The following is a 22,731-nucleotide window of genomic DNA, read 5'->3' as shown; positions in this document are numbered from 1 at the left end:
CTACAATCAAACATAATAGTCTAACTACTTATTACAATGTCAACCAAATAACTACGTCTACTAACTAATTTTCTTTTATCTAAGTTCTAACAAATTGCTTATGGTGGTTGTCTCAAAAATCTGCTACGCCATTCTGCCATGGCCACCATTTCACAACACGGATGCTAACATTTATCTTCCTACTTATGTAGTCAGCAGCAGATGGTGTAGCGACCAACTCCAAACGCTATAGCGGTGTAGCAGTAGAGGTTTGGCCGCTACGTTGAAGTCTAAGGAAACATTTCAAGCTCTTTATACCATACACAGTGGCTTAAAAAATAGATTAATGCACAAAATTAAACACATTCATAACTAATCATCAAAGCAGAAACAAAAGAACAAGGGACAATAATTCAAAGTCTTCTTTCTTTCTCTTCATTTTTTCCTTATTAAAACCCAATAACTTCAATAATTCTAGCTAATTCATTTTTGAGGTAGTTACTTAATTACTGTTCTTATTGCAATGAACTTATAATCAAACTATTAGTACTACATTATCATTTACCATGTTTTTCTTAGATCTTGCATCATACTTATTGCAAAGGTCATTATCAATAGTATATACTCTTCCATATGTTGAATACTTTTTCCATCTTGAAATTATTAGTGTCTAATTACATATTTTATGATGTTGTAGTCCTGTCTCTCCAATAACTAATGTGCTTCCTCTATCTTTGGTGCTTCTCGTTTCTCTTATTAAGGAAGCTTTTGAAGATTGGGTAAGAATATTATTTACTCTCTTTGCGCACTGCTTTCTTTTTGGTATGTTTTACAAGTTTTTGGGAATAGGGGATTCATATTTCATCTTTTGGATAGACATTTTATAGGAAATTCCAACTAAGGATGTTATAGGAGAATGTTGAATTGATATGTATGTAGGAATGTGCATTTAATCACACAAAATGCTCACAAGTTTATGAAAGGTTATGCTTATTTTGTTTCAAAATGTGATTGTGACTTCATATATGTAAATGAATGAATGCATGCATGCATGTATTTATTTATTAGCATATGTTTATTTTGATATTTTGGTGACATCCTTATTGCAAATTATCTGAGGCTTTTTCATAAATTGGTTTATTCCAGTGGATAACTTTGGGTATTAATATGTTTTTGTTCCCTTAAATTGCTTACAACAGAAGCGTTTTCAAAATGACATGTCCATAAACAATAATATGATAGATGTTTTACAAGATCAAAAGTGGGAGTCTATACCCTGGAAAAAGTTGCAGGTCGGAGACATTATCAAGGTGAGTGTGCTATATGTTTCTGTGCTAGACTTAATTTTGTCTTGTCTATGTTTTAAACTAGAGTATACAACTTAAAATGAAGGGTATTTATAATGGTCATAATCCTATGCTTAAGAAATATGAGCTTTCATAAGATGGTGGTTATCATCTTATTGTGGGCAGCAATCCCCCTATCATATGTTCAAATTATGCTATTACCCTCTATACCCTATGTTGTTAGTATCAGATAGCGGCACAAAGTGCCTGATTCCTAAACTACTGAGCGGGATAGCGGAAAGCAGATTGGCCGATATGCGTTAAATAATATCTACTAAATAATTTGTTTTAAATAATTTATATTATATACATAGCAGTAATTTTCTTATCTATTACATTTATCCCTAAATATATGCCCCTCTATGAAAAAAGTTTGTCTCCAAATATGTCATATTTCAAATTATTAGATACACTTATTATCGTTTTCCAAATTTATCTCTAGTTAATACTACTAAGTGTCTTAGGAGATGGGAAGTTGGAGCTGAACACATCCAATTATAAAAGGGTATTTTAAAAATATCTAAATACAAAATGAACACATCAACTACATTACATACTTTTTTTAATATATGTGAAAATTGCAAAAGTGGCTTATAATAAGGAACACTGCTAACATGTAGTATATGTTGGGACATTAGACTTGGACCAAGAAACATGCGATTTTTAAGAAGTAATTTTCATACATAAGACATGACCCATGTTAGGCTTATTAAAAGCTCAAACCTGAAAACTTACGTGTCTTCTGCATACAATCTCTTATCTCTGCAGCCGCAACCCACACCTCACTGTCCTAAGCATCTTTCTTTGCTGCATGTTCACGTATACTGTTGTACATCTTCTCTCTTCTTCTCCATTTCTTCTCTACCTGGGAAAGTCTTGTTCGGAAAGTGCCAAAGTGCATTGGGTCAAATGGGTCTTGCTGAGCAGATTTTAAGATGGTGGCAAATTTGAACAAATATAACAAAAGGTAAAACCATATCGAAGCCCCTAGCTTCAATAACTCTGTAGCTAAATGTTTCTTCAATCTCTCCATCTCTATTATGTCATCTCCTATTCAAATGATGTCATCCACATAGAGACTGTTACAACGACAATCTTACCGTAAGAGGAAATTTAGTGACCAAGTATGATCTTTTTGTCCCTGGGTGTACCCTCGTTCTTTTATTGACTGGGTGAACTTTTCATACTGAACCCTTGGAGATTGTTAGAGACTCCGTAACTTGCGCATATTTGGTCCAAATTTGTATTCAAAGACAGGATGACTGTCCATGGCTACCTCTTCCTCTAAATCATCTTTGAAGAAGACATATTTCACATCAAATTGATTAACGGGCCAATCTAAGTTGTCAGTCTGAAATAAAATAATTATGAAAGTATTCAACTTTGTAATAGGGGAAAATGTCTCGAGTAGTCTTTGTTGCATATCTGGGTGAATCTATTAGCTACAAAATGGGCTTTATATCTGTCCATGGCTACCTCTTCCTCTAAATCACCTTTGAAGAAGACATATTTCACATCAAATTGATTAACGGGCCAATCTAAGTTGTCAGTCTGAAATAAAATAATTACGGAAGTATTCAACTTTGTAATTGGGGAAAATGTCTCGAGTAGTCTTTGTTGCACATCTGGGTGAATCTATTAGCTACAAAATGGGCTTTATATCTATCAATTGAGTTGTCTGAGTTGTACTTCACTGCGAAGGACCACGTACAGCTTATAATATCTTTTCCTTTTGATAAGGTCATAATACTTCAAATTTTATTCTTCTTAAAAGCTCTCTCCTTAATAACAACTTCCTTCTACTTTGGAACCTTTAGAATCTCCTATTCATATTAGAGATTTCCATTTCTATACTATACTGCCCAGAGGTAAATGCAGCAAAAGAAGACGATATATTTGAGTATGACACATATTTGGACAGAGGACACTTAGTGCAAGATCTAATACATTTCCTAATTTCTATAGAAACATCTAATGCCAAAGGATTCATCATGACTCTTAGGTGCCAAGAACTGACATGTATTTTTTTCTTTATTATTTTGATTTAAAGATGTCACTTCAGATTCAGTGGGAATCTCATTCACAACGAGAGTGAATTTCTATATAGATTCATGTGTATTTTTTGTTGGTGCAATAACATAATTCTCAAAACTGATGACAGGATGCTCAGGACTACTAATGGAAGTAATGGGGAAAATACTTTCATGTTTATTACTACAGTCTAGGAATGTTTATATAGCAAAAATTACAACAAATGCTGTCATAAAATACAGGGCTACTAATATACTGTAATAATTAAAAATCAAATCGGATTAGAAGCAAATAGGAGTGAATAAGATAAAATAAAATCAGGGAGAATAAAATCATATCTCATGAATCTCCAACAAATTATATTAATTAGCAGTGATGTTTATAATTTTAGTTCTCTTCTGCCTCTATCATATTGTGACTTTCTTAATAATTTTCTTTTGTTCCTTCGTTTGCTTTTTTTTAGCTCTTCAAATATTTTCCTTATTACCTTTGTTATATTTGATCACATCTTGTAATAGGCAGGTTTCTTTTGGATAGTGAAAACATGATTTTTGTTGCAGGTTAAGCAGGATGGATTCTTTCCTGCAGATTTGCTTTTCCTGGCCAGTACGAATGCAGATGGTGTCTGCTACATTGAGGTTTATTTATTTGTTAATGTTGAAAATACAATAGTATGAATGTTTTCTGTATGTTCTTAATCAGTATTTGCGGTTTATTAATGTTGGGTTTGGGTGACAGACTGCTAATTTGGACGGGGAGACCAATTTGAAGATTAGGAAAGCATTGGAAAAGACCTGGGATTACCTGACCCCAGAGAAGGCATCTGAGTTTAAAGGTTTGTATATTTATTGATTAACCCATAATTATGCTGACACTAACCCTTATTATAATTATGCATTTTCTGTTTAAATTCTAGGATATATACACCGTGCAAACCTTTCAGCAATCTTTTAATGTATTTTGTTTTAAACATTTATAGTAAAATAATTTTTCGTTACATTATCATAATTTTGGCTCATTATCTGAGTATTGAGTACAGGAATTCAATTTAATCAGTCCATTGTGTATATTACTATGTGATTGGCTACATGCCTACTTTGTCTGAAATATAATTCTGATTCCAATTTAACTTGACTACGATGTATGGGTATCTTTATATGTGACATCCTCTTTGTATGTGAATTTAGTTGGTAAAATAGTATATTAGTATCGTGTAGATATGTTATAATTACTTGAGAACATACATACTGTTGATTTTTCTTGTTATTTTACTCCAGTTTTCCTGTCTATTTACCTTCCCTAAAAGTAGCTGCAAATTTATAATCTCCTTTTCGGATTTGTGTATTTAACTGTTCATGTTCACATTCACCATCCTTATGCGCCAGATCAGTTGTGAATTCATGGTGGGTAAAAGTACTATAAAAATTGTGCAATTGATTATCATTTATCATTAGACGGAATCTTGACTTTGAGGTTCACCATGACTAAAATATTAGTACTTTTTTGTGCATAAAGTATTGAATTATTTATTTGTCTCATAAATTGGTCCAAAATCTCATTATAAGTGTGAGTTGTGCACAGTTCTTAAAATAATGATTAGTTGTGTTTATTTCAATGATAAAACGAGTTTCATTTATTAAAATATCCATATAATAGTAGTTAGTGGAGTAGTTAGATGAATTGAGATACAATAAATAAGGGTATATTAGTGAAAAAAAGTAATTGTTGAAGTTGTGGGATTTTAGAGAAAAAGATGAGAGAAAATCATAAGAGTTTGGATATTATTGATAATAGCTTTATGCTAACTTGATTACAAAAGACTCAATACTAATCTCTATTTATAGAGAAATATAGACTCAATCCTAAATAAGGAATAAATCATAATAATAATGAGAGATATTCTAAGATATGTCTATGATTATAAATTGATCCTAAGAAATAATTTAAGATACTCTAATATAATATAAAAGATATTATAAGATATTTTCTAATATTCTAACACTCCCCCTCAAGCTAAAGCTTATTAAGCTTTAGCTTGCTACAAGAAAACAATGTTTTGCTCCACAAAATAATTAAAAAGATGGAGAGACAACTCAGGGATGCATGTGAAGTCGGAGATAATTGCTATAAATATAGCCTAGCCAGATAGTCTGATTGATCATCAGCTTGAGAGAAATTAATGACAGGCAATTGAACAAAGCAAGCTTCGTTCTTCTAAAAAAACTGCATTTGGAAGCTTCAAACCAATAATAATGGAGACTCAAAATATTTAAACTTGAATCTGCTTCAAGGAGAGAGAGGCGTGCTTCAAGGAGAGAAAGGCAAGGCCAGTGCATCTGGGACAAATTGCCAACATAAAGTAAGTCATGAAAATAAAAGACACCGTTAGAATAACCACTAACGGAAGAAGTCATCACTAATATAATTCATATGTGGAAAAAGGGACACCACCGAAATGATCGTCGGTGAGAATATAAGGCACTGTTATAATATATTAGTAAGAACTAAATTGCATGACAAACACCGAAGAAAAAGCAGCGCGACTCTAACGAAATGAAGTCATGATCAATTAACGGAATAAGAAAATGCGTCCAAACAGGAGAGATAAAGGTTGTTTGAACAATGACACATATTTTCGTTGATCACAATTGGAGAGTTAGGGCAGATTTGGAACCATCGAAAAGATAATAATCGTGCACCAAGAAGAATTCCATCAATTGAATTGCAAATCTTCCAAACCTGTCAGCTAAGAGCCCACTCATAAGGGCTGCAACAGCTGCCACGGCAAAGGCTGGAGAGTTTCCTCCACCAAAAATCTGATCCCACAGTCCACTTCCCAAGGACACCACAATCATTGGGACCACTATTCCCAGAATCAGAATCAGGACACCCATTCAATGCCTCCACATCATTAGCAGTATTGTCTGGATTTTCGAAATTGACAAAACCAAAACACTTTGATCTACCATCTGCATCTCTCATCAAAACAGCACTAGTGATGGTGCCATATTCTCCAAATACCTTTCTCAACTCATCCACTCAAATAGGTTTTTTCACATAAACATTATTAAATTGAACAAAACCATAACCATTAGACTAACCAGAACCATTCAACTTATCAATTAGATTCTGAGCAGATTCTTCAATGTCAAATTGAACAACATAGTGCTTCAAGTCTCCAAGCTCAGAGAAAAGTTCCCTTATATCTTCATTGGTTACTCCACGGTCCAAGTTGGAAACTTACAACTTTGTGTCGGCTTCTACTCCTTCCTGCAGCTCTAAGGATATCCTCAAACACCTCATTCTGCATAGCAAATCCAGGATCAGTAACATAGACTATACCATCAATTCATCCTTCTTCTCCTCCTCCTTGGCAGCAGCAGAAGGGGCAGTACCAGAATCAGCAGCTGGGGCAGCAACTGCAGCTACAGCAAACTTGCTTGGGTCCTTTAGGAACTCCTTGACCTTGTCATCCTCAGGGAAAGAATATTCTGTTGCAACTGCGACAGCAAAAACATTCTTGTAGGCATTCACAAACATGTGAGGAGCAGCAGCAAGTGTTAGGTATGAGATGGCCAACGAAAGTGAAGTCACCACTGAGACACCAATAGCAAACTTCTGAATGAGAGCATCCTCAGTGAGATCAAGAACCTCAGTTTTAAATACTGAACCATTATCATAAACGGAAAGCACCACAAGACCATATGAAAAGGGCCTTATGCCTAGCTTGGCAAGCAATGCAGCTTCTGATGAACCAACCTTGTCTCCCTTCTTGATGAGTTCAACAGGGGTAATGATTTCAACAGTACCCTTGTTAATCTTGCGGATGAAGAACAAAGAAATAATTGGATGGAGAAAAATTGGAGAGATGGAGCGGTTTGTGTTTCTGGGGGCAAAACTTGACCGGTCGAAAATTAGGGTTTTGATGTGTGAAAAAAAAGGTTTTTTTTTTAGGGTTTTGGCCACAAAGCTTATGTGTTTAAATAGACTAAGCAACTTTTTTTTTTTCAGTGAACAGTACCGCGCGATGAACAGTGCTGCGACTGATCTGCTGAAAAATAAACAAAAATCTATGAAGAATGGGTAAATCGGAATAAAAATCTCACCAAATGTTGGAATGTTAGAAAAGAGAAACTATAATTATATTCCCTAATTGTTGGGAACTCGGCAGCGGAATAGAGGCAGGATTGTTCAAGGAAGATCGAAATAGGCTCTAGATACCATGTTGAAGTTGTGGGATTTTAGAGAAAAAGATGAGAGAAAATAATAAGGGTTTGGATATTATTGATAATAGCTTTATGCTAACTTGATTACAAAAGACTCAATACTAATATCTATTTATATAGAAATATAGACTCAATCCTAAATAAGGAATAAATCATAATAATAATGAAAGATATTCTAAGATATGTCTATGATTATAAATTGATCCTAAGAAATAATTTAAGGTACTCTAATATAATATAAAAGATATTATAAGATATTTTCTAATATTCTAACAGTAATTAATGCTTTATTGGTAATATAAAGAGACAAATAATGAGACAATTAAATATTGCAATGAGACACTTAATATGAGACATAGGGAATATTTTTTATGGGAATTTCTAAATTGTGATTGGCCGTAATTGAAATTTTATATGGCTCTTCAAAAATGATTGCCTTTCATTTATGTTTTTTTTGTTACATTATTCTGAAGTCTATGCAATACCTATTATTAGGTTGATGAGTGTTGATTCCAATGATAAGTTCATCTATTGTAAGTTCTGATCTGACTAGCTGTCTTGTTGCTATTTGCAGGTGAAATTCAGTGTGAACAACCAAACAATTCCTTGTACACCTTTACCGGAAACCTTTTGATTCAGAAGCAAACACTTCCTCTCAGTCCAAACCAGATTCTGTTGCGAGTATGCTATTTTTTCTCTCCCAATGCTGTTTGTGTGTTTTGTTGTTGTAGCATTGTGTATTATTCATAAACTAAGCCATAATTGTTGCTTCATATCGCAGTACTACATCATCTATAGATGCTTCTGATTTGTTTACTTAATTTATGAAGTTGAGCTAGTATTAATTTATTTAATCTCTGCGTTTTCAGGGGTGCAGTCTCAGAAATACAGAGTATATTGTTGGGGTTGTTATTTTTACAGGACCTGAAACGAAGGTATACTGCAATTTTCTAGCCCTCAGTCTGCATTTAGTCAAAATTTGTTATTAACTCTAGTAATGCATTGATTGTTGAAATGTTTCTAGGGACATTGCTCTGTTATTTTCCACTTGTTATGCTATTACTCCCTCCATAATGATTTATTTGTAAACGTTGACCAAATCACATGAATTAAGACCGGTATTTAATCACATAATATGAATTTAAAAATTGTTTCCATTACCTAATTACCCTTCAAGATGAAATTGGTTCATTGAATACAAAAGTTAATTAAATGAATGTCATTTTAGAGATAATATAATTAAATATGCTAAAATGTGTTAACTTTTGCTTGTATTTATGAGCTAATTTTTGCTTATAAATCATTCCAAAGGGAGTATAAATTAATAACTATCATTAGTATTCCATGTTATTTTGTTTGGTTAAGTAGCACATATGGACATCCTTCAGGGGCAGGGATGATTGAAAAACGAATACATTGGAAAATCACTTCTATTTTGTATTTTGATCGAAATGCATTTATTTCCATGTTTATAGAAAATGGCAACAAAAGGAGTGTTTGGTTACGGTTCTCCTTTTCAGCTGATATACTTTTCACTTAATAAGTGTAAAAAAACAATTTTTGTTCAGTTTCCTGTTTTCATAATTGAACAGGAAGTGACAAATTTCCTTTTTTCCGATTGTTTCCTTCACAAAATACTGATAAATGGAAACAAAATGAAAACAAGGTTGCAGCCTCCTTTAATAAGGACATCATTGGTCACATGATTATTTTCCACTTCCATTCCCCCTTAAACTTTTGGTGTTGAATATGTTGATTGGTTTATTGTTTGTCTTGGTTCTTTAGCAAATGTGGATTAACTTGGTTTGTATTTACTCTTTCTGGACATTTTGTTTTTTCACCCTGTTGTTGCAGTTTTTCTTTCTTTGTATGTTCATGGATCTTCCATTGTTTCTTAGAAAAAATTTGAAAACAGGAAGTTAATATAGTTACAAGTATTCATGTAATTATGGAAAATCTACTGAAAATGTAAACAGAAAACAAACCAAATAGACCCTACAATGTCACCACCAGTTACAGACTTACAGGTTTTACTTCACTTCAGTTTCTTACTAATTGGTTGGTGTTGAATGTGATGATTTCTGTTCTGTTTGTCCGAGTACTTCTGTAAATGTGGGTTAACTTAGGTTCATAGACTGAGCTGGGAAAAATAACTTAGTGTGCATTTTCATTTTCAAGATGTTTCTGTGATATTTCATTCTTGTTGCACAACGATTTACTTCTGTATGTTCTAGTGTTTCAGAATTTTGAATGACATTGCAGGTGATGATGAACTCAATGAATGTTCCTTCCAAAAGAAGTACATTGGAGAGGAAACTTGACAAGCTCATACTTGCTCTGTTTGCAACTCTCTTTATGATGTGTTTTATTGGAGCCATAGGCAGGTATGTGAGCTAAATAATGTGTTTGCTGGACCACTTCTAATCTGTTGCTAATGTTTATGGGCTATATGTTTACTGTTTAGGCAGTACTAGGAAGGGCTGGAATTTGTTTTGTCCGAACTCTGAATTAGATTTTTATTGTTTTTATTACTGTTATTATATCAATACAGTGTTTTGATGGACACTACATGACATGTCCTCAACTTGCAATTTTATTTTAATTAAGATGCAAAAATAATTAATGATTATGAGTCTATCATAACTTTAGAAGTACTAAGTTCATGAACAATTCTAATCACAGCACTAAAAGTTTTATTAAAACAATTAATAATAATGAGTCTGTTATTATAACTAAAATTAGTAAAAAAAACTGTTATTACAGAGTGGGAAGTTGAGGAATATGTGCTTTTTATATTTTAGTTTAGTTATATGATGATTGTTTATTAGAAAACTTTAAATTTTGACCAAATGAGGTAATCCCTTACGGAGTACCAGTAGCATACATTTCTGAATGATATTATTGGAATCTGTGATTTTCAGTGCTGTCTTCGTGAACAAAAAATATTTTTACTTACATCTTGATTCATCAGAGGAGGGTTCAGCACAGTTCAACCCACAAAACAGATTTCTGGTAACGTGTACTTGCTCTGTAAAGATAACTAGCCATCTCTGTTCATTCTTTTCCTCTTAACTCAATTGTTAATTTCGAGTCTTCTGTTATCAGGTTTTTCTTCTGACTATGTTTACCCTTATTACACTATATTCAACAATCATCCCAATTTCACTTTACGTGTCAATAGAGGTTTGTGTCTCAGCCATTTGTATTTATATACTTAAAAAATTCCATGTCTTTCTTTGTAAAAAAAAAACGTTATTTATTTGGGTTATTGTATCAGATGATAAAATTTATTCAGTCAACTCAATTTATCAACAAGGATTTGTGCATGTACCACAATGAAACCAATACACCGGCATTGGCCAGAACTTCAAATCTGAATGAAGAACTTGGACAGGTAAGTAGCTACCACATGTTTTGCTTGTTGACATGAAATTATTATTCTTGATGCAAAAGGAAGAGAGTGAAAGTGAGAGTACAAAATATCAAAATGGTGGTTAATTAAAAAGGAAAACTATTAGGTCCTAGAATAAATGAGAGTTTGTTAGGATTGGAGTTAAGAAATTAGTTAGGAGTTAGTTTAGTTGTTAAGTTCGTTAGAATTTATGTTTTAATGGTTATTAATCCTATGGCTTATAAATAGGGTAAACCTCCCTTTAGGAGAGTGTAGGAATTCATTTTATGAAAGTTGTAAACTAAATAATGCTCTAGTGAAGGGAGAGTGCTCCCTTGGGGGTGTAGCCTTGAGTGCAAGGTTATTTTATTCATTGTAAACCTTTTGTATCTTCTCTTTCAATCTCAATATACCAAGAATAAACCTTTCATTTGTTTGCAATCTTTATTTGCTTGAATCTGTTTTTACACCATTCCTCTAGGAATTCTTTCTTGCTAAAACAAAATCTCAATATAACAATAAGAAACCTTTCATTTGTTTGCAATCTTTATTTGCTTGAATCTGTTTTTACACCATTCCTCTAGGAATTCTTTCTTGCTAAAACAAAATCTCAATATAACAATAAGAAACCTTTCATTTGTTTGCAATCTTTATTTGCTTGAATCTGTTTTTACACCATTCCTCTAGGAATTCTTTCTTGCTAAAACAAAATCTCAATATAACAATAAGAAACCTTTCATTTGTTTGCAATCTTTATTTGCTTGAATCTGTTTTTACACCATTCCTCTAGGAATTTTTTCTTGCTAAAAGAAAGGATCCTAACACAAACATATAAGAAATAAATGAAGAAATCAATATAAAGAAAGATTTCTAAAAAAATAAGAAGGGCCTTTTAAGAAACCTATAATAAAAGTGGTTTAGTATTGTGAATGGTTCCCACTTTATGTCTGAAACAATCCTTTCAAAAAACCCTTTACCCAATCGATCTCATAATTTACTTGTTTTCCCTTATTACTTTTGTACTTCCATTCTACAACACACCAACTCTAACACAGACGCCAGGCACGTTGACACTGCTAATGTATAAAACATAGGACTGACATTGGTGCACATATATTTGCATCATATTTATATTTTTTACTATAATTAAATAAAATATGAACACAACTTATATAATATGTAAATTGAGAATAAAAATTTATTTATGCATCTAAATTGATCAATTTGTTTCATTACAAAAAAAATCTAAAACAAAATATGCTAGTCTTTCTCCTTCATCCATTCATCTCCTACCAAATATCTAAAAATAATATAATCAAAATTTAAGATTTTTAACCCTACCTCATTGATCATCATCCTTGAAAAAATTAGAACAGATGTCTATTATTACTGTAGATGAGTCTGTGCTGTGTCTAAGGTGTGACAAAATAAAAACAAAAAATTGTTTTTAAGACACTAGTTTGAGTTGTCTTCCATGTGTCGTACGGGTGTCAGACACTGTTGCGTGCATGACATAGGGACACTCCTAATCTCATGGGTGTCCGTTCTTCATAAATACATTACCTAATAGTACAATCAATATGAGTATTTCTCATGGATTTTCTTGCTTTTATCCAAAAGTTCTCCCTTTCACCATCTGGATATGGGATAACATCTTCTAGATCAAAATTGTTTCACGGAGATTTTGATAGAGCAAATAGTGTCCTTAGTTGTACTAGAGTCCAAACTCAGACACTTAGATAATTGTGAGTATGTGATTCTTCTGCTGTCCCGATGCTGTTAGAAGATAAGAAAATATCTTATGATATTTTTATATTTGTTAAAGTATCTTAAGTTATCTCGCAGTTTTAGTTTTTATTTTAGAGTGCCTCTTAAGATTAGTTTCCATATTACTTGGTTTTTAGTATGATTGTTTCCATATATAATTAGGAATTTGAGTATTGTATTAGTATAAATAAGTCTAGTGTTTAGTTTTTTGTATCACTAAATCAACCGTTAGGTCAAAACACAATGATAATTCTGAGTCTTTATTCTTTCTTTTCCCTATTTATCTAAAATCCTAGAACTTTAACGTGGTGTCAGAGCGGAACCATCCTCCATAACCTATTAGGTTACTATTTTGCTATTGAGATCCCTAAAGTATGAAACTATTAAAATTTGAGAACTATGTTTTTTTCGTCATACACACATTCCAATATTTTCTCTCTTCCATGTTTTCTTTTAGATTGTTTTAAGAATGTGTCATCCTTTCAACATATTTCGAATCTCTCCTCTGTTGTCATCCTTCGAATGTGTTGAAATTCTCTTGTCATGTCATCTGTTCGGCGTGCTTTGAAGCTCTATTTTGGTTTGTCATCTTTTTAGCATGATCTAAATCTATCCTCTGCGGCATCATCTTTCTGGCATATTTTAAAGCTCTTCTTCGCTGCGTCATCCTTCCAGCGTGTTTTGAAGTTATCTTCTGCCCCATCATCCTTCCGGCATGTGCTCAAAATCTCTCCTTTTCTGTGTTATCTCACTGGTGTGTTCAGATTCTCTTGTCTGTCAAGTGGTCTCTTTCAGTTTCTATTCTCCATTCCTTGTTGCCTTTTTTTCCCCTTAACTTTTTAGCATTTTCTTACTATTTTCGGGTGACTTTTCCAACAAAACCAGTCATTTGAAATACTGTGCAATGGTCTACAAGATCCAAAAGCAGGTTTGACCAACACACCGTGTGCTTTCATTCTGCTGCTAGTCCTTCACTCTTGCCTTCTCCGCTGCGCATGGCAGAAATGTGTGGAGGCTTGTCTCCAGAAGCTGCTTGCACCATGATGGTCAGCAGCCACTCCTTGCCTCAGATCTGACTCAACCATGTTGTTCAGCACCTCCATTGCCGTATCCCAGAGAATATACCTGGCTGCATCAATCAGTTATGTTTGATTATACTTCAGTTTCTTCAATGGTGTGCATGTAACAAGTTAATAGCTTTGTATGTGCCTTTGCTTGAGGGGGAGCCGTAGAAGATTTGAAAGTATCTTATGATATAACCTGATGTTATGTTAGTCTATATTAATTTATCTCACATAATTAGTTTTTCATTTTAGTTATTATTATTATTATTTGTTTTCCTATTTAATTAGTATTTCGAGTCTTGTATTAAGCGCTAGTGCTTAGTTGTTTGTTATCTTCACCAATTTTATTTATTGCTTTCAATTATAAATTGAATAAATATGATGTGGTATCTCATGTAATACATACATTTCTGGTAGATATGAGATTTGTATGATTGAAATATGAAATATATATTGTTTTGCTGTTCTTGTCATATTTCCATGTTAATAAAGTATTACTGATTTATTAGGTGGAATACATTTTCTCTGACAAAACTGGAACCCTAACAAGAAACTTAATGGAGTTCTTCAAGTGTTCAATTGGAGCAGAGGTCTACGGAAATGGTGTGACCGAAATTGAGAAGGGAATAGCAGAGCGCAATGGCATGAAGATTGAAGTAATACTCTTGTGCATTGTATAAAAGTAGCTAAACTATAATGAAATAGCACAATTATGTCATATTATTGCTTTACAGGAAAATAAATCACCCAATGCTGTGCAAGAGAAGGGTTTTAATTTTGATGATGCTAGGCTTATGAGAGGAGCTTGGAGGAATGAGCCCAATCCTGATGCCTGCAAAGTAAATAACTTCGCTTTACATTGAATTTTTGGTATCAGTTTGTTTTATCTTTCAACCTAGTCTTGAGATTTTGGTTTGTAAGTTTAATTATTTCTGAGTAAAATGGTTCTGATATACATCATCTACTTTTCCTTTATATATATTTTAATGGAAAATCAATCAGCTTGCTTGTTGGGGCATTCTATCCGTGCTTGCTTGTTGCATGTTATGAATAAGTTATTGGTTCACATTGTTCCTAGAAATTGTACAACTGTGTCTGTAATCATCTGTCATGATACTTGAGGTGTTAGCTCAGTGATAAGAGCTTAATCTTGTAACTTCAAGATACCGAATTCAAATCCCCTGAGGGACAATTGTAAAGTGGCTATTAGTATCACTTTGATTAATAAAAAAAACCCATCTGTCATGAGTTCCATACAAAACTTTGTATGACTGAGCTGGATAGAAAAGTCTGGAATTTTCTATAAATGTATATGATTTTATTTTATTCTATTTTTGTGAATTGTACTATCGCGCCGTCATGTTCAATAATTTTAATCCTTGTATGAGTTGTATCTATATCATATTATATGCACAATCATCAAATTGTATCTATATTATATTGACCGACAGTGTAATGTTTTATAATTTTTATCCTATCTGTATCATATCATATGTATGTCTGTGTCGTATCTGTGCTTCCTAGTCCTAGGTAATAATTAGTTTCTATACTTATGTGCCTAATTTTCAAATACATTTGGCACAATTTAGATGCTCCAATTTTCAGAAAATGTTGTTTCACATTATTTAATCATGTTGCTCTTTCATTACATTATGCTCATACCATGAATTCAGATTGTGCAATTCGGAATCATGGTTTAGTATGTTATTAAATATTATATAAGAGAAAGTAATAGCCCTTTTTTTTTATGTGTTTGTAGGAATTCTTCAGATGTCTTGCTATATGCCATACTGTACTTCCGGAGGGTGATGAAAAGTCCCCTGAAAAGATAAAATATCAAGCTGCGTCACCTGATGAGGCTGCTTTGGTTATTGCTGCAAAGCACTTTGGTTTCTTCTTCTACAGGTTCAAAGTTCAAACTTCTTGATTATGTTTCTAATTTTCCTGGTAACAATGCAATCAAGAACCTAGGCAGTGGAGAGGGGGAAAGGTGGGCATGCTTAAGGATTGAACCTCCAAAATTAACATTGCAACTAAGTCTTGAAGACTTGGGCTGGCGATAGTTGGGATAAACCTACAAACTCATTGGCGGTTTCCTCCTTTTAAGAGGGTGTAGATCCTTTGTCCAAATTTTCAATCTCAACCTGTCCTATAAATTATAGATGTTCATTCTGATCATGGATCTCGTGTGTTATACATAATTATAAATTATATTGGACTGTAGACATCCATATTTATGTCCTTGTGTGGCATCAAGTTCTTATGCGTCAAAAGAGGCATTGCATAAAATAAAATCTTGTGTCATACTCATTAGTGACTTACTTCCATTATTAGAACTCAAATTTCTGTTCACTCTATATTGTGAAATTGAGCCAATAGAAAGAGAAATAGAGAGAAAAACTGAGCCTTTAGATCATGGTGGCTTTTGGTTTTTTGGCGTTGAAAGAAAATTGTTAGACCAGTAATCCTCAAACATAATTTGTTGGGAACATCACATGACAAATTAATTGGTTGATGCTAGCTCTCTATCAAAATCTTGATTATTCCAGGTTTCCGTGTAAGCAGCTCAGTGAATTTTTTTGTCACTCAATGTGTAAATCACCAAGTAGAGAAGTAAAATGGTCACTAAGAGGAAGTGCGTTAGCTGACCCATAGTGGGCGAGTCTTTGTTAGTATCATAGTTGAAACAACTAGTTACGAAAAAAGAGATGACTGTATATATAAAATGATTTGTTTGATTTGAAGTATAGATTGGGTGGGGACCCATTTCTCTCGAATACCCGAAGTAGAAGATTCTTTGTCCCTATTGTTTAATTCATCTTGTGAAGGGTTTAGAAAATTTTCAATCTCTGATATTCGAAACCTTTGTGAGATATTGGAGAAATTCAAGGTGTATGTTGGTCTTGCGAGGTACACATTACACTGATCAATGATACATTAAAGGTAGTTTCATGATCTGGTTGTAAAAAGGGACAGAGGGAGTAAATGGAGGGGTCCTAATAGTAGAGGGCTGTCTTGATTCTTTGAAGTAATGAAAAATAATTCATACAGTTTGTGCAGATATAAATGGAGGGGTTCTAATAGTAAGATGGATGTCTTGATTCTTTTATAATAAAACTGACTAGTCAGAATTGTATAGCAGAATTCTTTTCTATCACAGAGCTTGCTCTGAATAAATAGAGTTCTTGGAGATTTGTTTTCTGTTTCGTCGATTCTTTCTTTCCCTTCATCCTAATATATGAAAAACTATAGCCAGGACCTATTGATGATTCCTGATCTTATGCTTTTTATTAGACAAATTGATTGAACTTTCCAGTTACATGTTTCTATTAAATTTATTTATCTTCGAAGTATATCTTTTCTTCCTCCTTCCTTAGGCCTTCATTTCGTTATAACAAAATTTCTTTATTCACATTTCACAATGGAGTTTAATCTGTGCTACGATCTATGGGATGGTTCTGAATCGAGCTATTGTTTGAGAAGCAATGGCCGCATGAGTGCTTGACTACTATAAAACCCTACATATCTATTTTCGTCTACTAATATTTCAACTATAGAGCTGCTAGATTGAGATTTTTTCTATTTGAGTTGATGCTAATATGGAAGATTCTTTCAGGCGCACACCTACAATGATATATGTTCGTGAATCTCATGTTGAGAAGATGGGCAAAGTTCAAGATATATCCTATGAGATTCTCAATGTGCTGGAGTTTAATAGGTAATCGTCCCTTCAACTGGTACAAAGTTTTAAGGTCTTAACTTTTTCTTCTGACAATACTTGTAATCTTTGTTCTGTTTATAGTACAAGGAAGCGCCAGTCAGTTGTATGTCGTTATCCAGATGGAAGGCTTGTACTATACTGTAAGGTAATAGTTTCTCGAGGCTTTTCCACATCATTTACAAGGTTCTTGGGTTTGGTCAGGATGACATATTCTGAAGAACATTCTTTTCAGGGTGCTGATAATGTAATCTATGAGAGACTGGCTGATTGTAACAACGATATCAAGAAAATCACTAGGGAGTATTTGGAGCAATTTGGATCTGCTGGACTACGTACATTATGCCTGGCTTACAGAGAATTGCATCCTGATGTTTACGAAAGCTGGAATGAGAGGTTTATCCAGGCCAAGTCTTCTCTACATGACCGTGAAAAGAAACTAGATGAGGTGCAGTTTATCATAACATGGAAACTTTTCTGTGCGTATATAGTATCAAATAGTTTATATTTTTGGAATAACTTATGTTATTAAGTAGTTAAATCTACTAGAAACTATTCTTTTGATGATAGTTTCTCTGTAGTAGTTTATCAATTATGTGGCTTGTTTACTTTTTCCAGTCCAGTTCTAACCTCATTGGATTTTAAATATCAAGATTAAAAAGAAGCAGCTGTGCTGTTATGTTGAATTTGAGCTTTATACTTATCTTTGGGACCCAGTTCTAATAAAACAGCCTCATAATTCAGACTCCAATTCATTTGCACAACTCTTAAACTGGGATCAATATTCAATACATGATTAGACATTTTTGACCACTTAGAGGTGCGAATTTTGTTACCAATAGAGGGACTTAGCTCTATGCTTGCTCAAGGGATTTATTGAATTTTTTAGCAATAATGAACGTATCTTGCGATTGCAACTTGGACCCCTCAATAATTACAAAACATTAAATTAGAACTGTGAAAAATTTAAGAATTAGATTGTCTTATTTTAGATTTTTTTTATAAAAAAAGTCAGGGTAGGGGAAATTATTATTATTAACGGTGACACTAATAGCTATTTTGCAATTGTCCCATACGAGATTTGAACCCTAATGTTGTAGAAGTTAAAATATCCATCTTACCATATCATCAGTTTCTTTTATTTTATGTACAATATTTGAAGTGATAGTATCTTGCTTCATCTTATTGGGCTATAATATCAAGGAGAATAATAGTCTTATCTATTTCAAAGTTTGCGTGTGATCTAGAGTTTTCTTGATTCTCTATTCCTGACAAATTGTTTGTTATTCTTTAACTAACTATAGCCAAGTTAGTTAGTTTTGTTATGGGTTCTTATACCTCTACAGAAACGAGACATTGCATTCCATGTAATGAAATTGTCAGAAATGCACAGTCACTTTATATTCTCTGTTTCGTTCTCTCTCCATACCATTTCTTAAAATATGGTATCCATCCAGAGCCTAGTTTTGATCATGGCCCCAATTTTTTTTTCTTGTCCTCCATCTTCTACAGTGATAGAATTAACACCTCTCTTGAATATTGCAGTGACAGTTTATTGTTGATGCTCATTTCAATATTGGTGATCAACTTTCTCTACAGGCGCAACTTGATGTAGTTCTTGAAGGATTACCTGAAGAACTTGTATATGTTGTCACACTTATTTGTGTCAGTTATGAACCTCTGTAGTCTGAACTATTGAAACCTTATTTTGGAACATGGAGTTCACATTGAAAAGTTTCTCAAGAAATCCCTGTCTCTGTTATCTTGACCAGCACTTTCTCAAGTCAAGCCTCATCCAATTCACCTCAGCCTTAATGTGGCACCACAAGCTAAATCTAGGTTCTCTAGTCTGCTCCATTTCATTTACCTTCTGCTTTCTGGTGGAAGTAGCAACGGAAATCGTGGTAATGGTGACTGTTTTGGTGGTTGTTCTAGAGGTTGTGGGGGCAGAGGCTCAATCCAGTACCGAGTGTGTCATTAGTTTGGACATGATCATCTGTTACTAGCGTTTTCAACAGAGTTTCCTTGTTGAACTATAATGTGATTATTTTCCTCCAATGAAGCTAGCTTCAGTGGACGGAAATAGTTCTAACGCATATCTTTGCAATCTTATTTTTTATTCCTGTGGTTTCCTTCTTAGAACTACATATTGAATGAAACTAGAAATAATTGTCAGTGATAAATTCTGAAGCTTTGAGCTAAATCACAAGTAATCAAAACTTGTATACATAATGTTCCTGCTTCTTTGTACAGTTACTAATTTGTATAATTTTATGCTTACTCATGCCTTTATAAATAATACAGGTGGCAGAACTCATAGAAAATGATCTCATTTTAATTGGTAGCACTGCAATAGAAGACAAGCTTCAAGAGGGAGTACCAGCATGCATAGAAACTCTTCAAAGAGCTGGTATTAAAATTTGGGTTCTTACAGGGGACAAAATTGAAACAGCAATCAACATAGCTTACGGTGAGTCTGTTTGAATTTTGGGCTTTGTTTTTTAACTTTTTAAATAAGATATCTTTTTTTAATCTAAAGTTGAGCTATCATTTTAACTCATGTTTCCACCCCTCTTGCTGCAGCATGCAATTTGATAAACAATGAGATGAAGCGATTTGTTATCAGTTCAGAAACTAATGCAATTAGAGAAGTTGAAGACAGGGTAAGCTGCACTTTTTCTTCCATGTTTTGCTCATTTTTTAAGTATTTTAAACACAATTTATATTGTTCTGTTAATTTTAGGGTGACCAAGTGGAAATTGCACGGTTTATTAAAGAAGAAGTGAAAAAAGAGCTGAAGAAATGCCTTGAGGAAGCACAAAGCTTTTTTCACACTGTATCTGGACCAAAGATAGCACTTGTAATTGATGGAAAGTGTTTAATGTATGCATTGGATCCAAGTTTAAGGGTGATGCTGCTAAATCTTAGTTTGAATTGCCATGCCGTTGTTTGCTGCCGAGTTTCTCCTTTACAGAAAGCACAGGTAAAACTCACGCAGTATGTTAATAACTTGTTATTGAGTTGTTGCTTTTACATTTTTCTTTCTTGTTTATATAATTAATGCTTCAATTTTCAAAAAATCTAATTTTTATTCAATTTATGATCAAGTTAGGAGTGTTGGAAGTAACTGCCTAGTAGGATTTGGTTCTATTGGGCTTATGAAATGTTGCCAATATCCATTCACTATTTCTGCTTACAGGTCACAAGTATGGTCAAGAAAGGTGCAAAGAAAATAACCCTTAGTATTGGTGATGGAGCCAATGATGTTAGCATGATTCAAGCTGCTCATGTTGGTGTTGGCATTAGTGGAATGGAGGGAATGCAAGCTGTGATGGCTAGTGATTTTGCCATTGCACAGTTCCGTTACCTTGAAGATTTGCTTCTTGTTCATGGCCGCTGGTCATATCTGCGAATATGCAAGGTGTCATGTTTTTATAAACTAGTTGACATTGTATGGGCTTGCATAGCATTTTATTTATTACACACTTGAAAAGTGGTTGTTCGGTTATTGCAGGTGGTGATATACTTCTTTTACAAGAATCTCACATTTACTCTTACTCAGTTTTGGTTTACTTTTCAAACTGGATTTTCTGGTCAAAGGTTCTATGATGATTGGTTCCAGTCTTTATATAACGTTATTTTCACGGCACTGCCTGTGATCATTGTTGGACTATTTGACCAGGTAACATATTATTTCCAACAATTTCTGATTTTAGGTTTTCTTGTGCTTCACTTTTGCTTAGGAAACATGCATCATTTTCTTCTTTCCATTGCCTTGTGCTTCACTTTTTACGATACACTTTCTTCATGGATGACATCTCTTGATTCGTTACTTGTGCCTTTACCAGGATGTTAGTGCATCTCTATCCAAGAAGTATCCTGAATTATACATGGAGGGAATAAAAAATGTCTTCTTCAAATGGAAAGTTGTGGCTATATGGGCCTTTTTTTCTGTATACCAGTCTCTAATTTTCTTCTATTTTGTGAGTACGACAAACTTAAGCGCTAAAAACTCGGAGGGAAAGATATTTGGACTCTGGGATGTCAGTACAATGGCCTTCACTTGTGTTGTATTAACTGTCAACTTGAGATTACTTATGATTTGCAATTCGATCACGAGATGGCATTACATTAGTGTTGGTGGAAGCATATTAGCTTGGTTCATTTTTATTTTTATATATTCAGGGATCACTACTCCTTATGATCGACAGGTGAATCCCACCCTCACTTTTTTTGTATGTGTAGTGTGTTGAAAGTAAACTTTGGCACTTAGCCCTTAAAAATATTGATAACTTAAGTTCTTTTTAATTTGTCTGCAGGAGAATATTTATTTTGTCATATATGTCTTGATGAGTACTGTCTATTTCTACATCACACTACTACTTGTTCCTGTTGCTGCACTTTTCTGTGATTTTGTTTATCAAGGGTAAGGTTCAGATTTGAAGGATTCTTATATTTTTGTCTCGGTATGATATTGATGGCGATGACAGTTTGCTAATAACAATGCTGCGTGAGTTTAGTTACAGAACCTAAAGAACAAGATACATAAAGATAAATAAAGCTGTTTTTTATTTAAATATCACAGTTGGGCCATGTTCTGAATGTCTTAACTGTTAAGAAAAGGCTCTTTTTCCAGATACAATCATTTTTTTTACTATATTGTTTTGCTGATAAAAATATTTGCTGCAATATCGTATCTCATGGTACTCAGCACTTGTTTGCATCAAGGTAAAACTTATGGTTTATGGACAGGTGAGTACTGAACTTAAGTGAGACTTTTAATATTTCCATGTGTAGTTGCAACAGATAGCTTATCTATTATAGTTAATAATGATGAACAGAAAGCTTTACCACACAACTATAATGGTCGGTTCATAATGTACAGAAAAAGATTTAGAAGTGCCAATAAGTAGGATGACTAAATAGGTTATAATCTATTAGTCAGAGCTAGAGAAAGATAAACTATAGAACAAACCATGAAGACAAATGAGAGCCAAATAATTTATATTTAGATGTAAAATATGAAAGTATTATGAGATCCATTAATTGATGTAGCTTTTCTCACTTAGTGAAAGGATTAGATGTTGCTGCTGTTGTACATTATACAATGATAAACTGCTGATCTCTTTGTTGATTCTTCCTCCTGTTTTTGGGAGTGCGCTTGCTCTTACATTCATTTTGCTTCATCTTGTTACAGGGTTCAAAGATG

The 22,731-nt window shown here is 33.5% G+C and overlaps 2 protein-coding genes across 2 annotated transcripts in view; one reads left to right on the top strand and one right to left on the bottom strand.

Annotated features, from left to right (window-relative positions):
- LOC101506046 (phospholipid-transporting ATPase 3-like) overlaps positions 1 to 22,731 on the top strand; it is a 31,402-nt gene that overhangs the window by 7,186 nt on the left and 1,485 nt on the right. Inside the window, exons 4-27 of the mRNA XM_004509873.4 lie at positions 677 to 758; positions 1,179 to 1,289; positions 3,917 to 3,994; positions 4,095 to 4,191; positions 8,157 to 8,263; positions 8,452 to 8,517; positions 9,845 to 9,966; positions 10,504 to 10,594; positions 10,688 to 10,765; positions 10,860 to 10,976; positions 14,314 to 14,460; positions 14,539 to 14,643; positions 15,564 to 15,709; positions 17,421 to 17,522; positions 17,607 to 17,670; positions 17,758 to 17,970; positions 19,827 to 19,992; positions 20,106 to 20,185; positions 20,266 to 20,505; positions 20,722 to 20,943; positions 21,037 to 21,204; positions 21,371 to 21,733; positions 21,842 to 21,948; positions 22,720 to 22,729. Of these exons, the coding sequence (XP_004509930.1) occupies positions 677 to 758; positions 1,179 to 1,289; positions 3,917 to 3,994; positions 4,095 to 4,191; positions 8,157 to 8,263; positions 8,452 to 8,517; positions 9,845 to 9,966; positions 10,504 to 10,594; positions 10,688 to 10,765; positions 10,860 to 10,976; positions 14,314 to 14,460; positions 14,539 to 14,643; positions 15,564 to 15,709; positions 17,421 to 17,522; positions 17,607 to 17,670; positions 17,758 to 17,970; positions 19,827 to 19,992; positions 20,106 to 20,185; positions 20,266 to 20,505; positions 20,722 to 20,943; positions 21,037 to 21,204; positions 21,371 to 21,733; positions 21,842 to 21,948; positions 22,720 to 22,729 (3,082 nt within the window). The remainder of the gene's footprint in view (positions 1 to 676; positions 759 to 1,178; positions 1,290 to 3,916; positions 3,995 to 4,094; positions 4,192 to 8,156; positions 8,264 to 8,451; positions 8,518 to 9,844; positions 9,967 to 10,503; positions 10,595 to 10,687; positions 10,766 to 10,859; positions 10,977 to 14,313; positions 14,461 to 14,538; positions 14,644 to 15,563; positions 15,710 to 17,420; positions 17,523 to 17,606; positions 17,671 to 17,757; positions 17,971 to 19,826; positions 19,993 to 20,105; positions 20,186 to 20,265; positions 20,506 to 20,721; positions 20,944 to 21,036; positions 21,205 to 21,370; positions 21,734 to 21,841; positions 21,949 to 22,719; positions 22,730 to 22,731) is intronic.
- On the bottom strand, positions 6,099 to 7,939 carry LOC105852524 (large ribosomal subunit protein uL10z-like). The gene is made up of 5 exons (XM_073370864.1): positions 7,926 to 7,939; positions 6,699 to 7,242; positions 6,601 to 6,660; positions 6,458 to 6,524; positions 6,099 to 6,394 (listed from the first exon to the last, which is right to left on the bottom strand). The coding sequence occupies exons 1-5, from the start codon at positions 7,937 to 7,939 to the stop codon at positions 6,099 to 6,101; spliced, it is 981 nt and encodes a 326-aa protein (XP_073226965.1).

The sequence above is a fragment of the Cicer arietinum genome, chromosome 7, assembly GCF_000331145.2.
Source record: "Cicer arietinum cultivar CDC Frontier isolate Library 1 chromosome 7, Cicar.CDCFrontier_v2.0, whole genome shotgun sequence".
Classification (NCBI taxonomy): Eukaryota; Viridiplantae; Streptophyta; class Magnoliopsida; order Fabales; family Fabaceae; genus Cicer; species Cicer arietinum.
The sequence above is the reverse complement of the archived record's forward strand: the minus strand, read 5'-3'. Positions and strand labels throughout refer to the sequence as shown.

Bases quoted from the DNA above. Each gene is read 5' to 3' on its own strand.
- LOC105852524 (XM_073370864.1), bottom strand. The intron at 6,661-6,698 runs GTATAGTCTATG...TTTGCTATGCAG, and splicing joins AGAAGAAGGATGAATTGATG to AATGAGGTGTTTGAGGATAT. The intron at 6,525-6,600 runs GTAAGTTTCCAA...GGAGACTTGAAG, and splicing joins GTAGAAGCCGACACAAAGTT to CACTATGTTGTTCAATTTGA.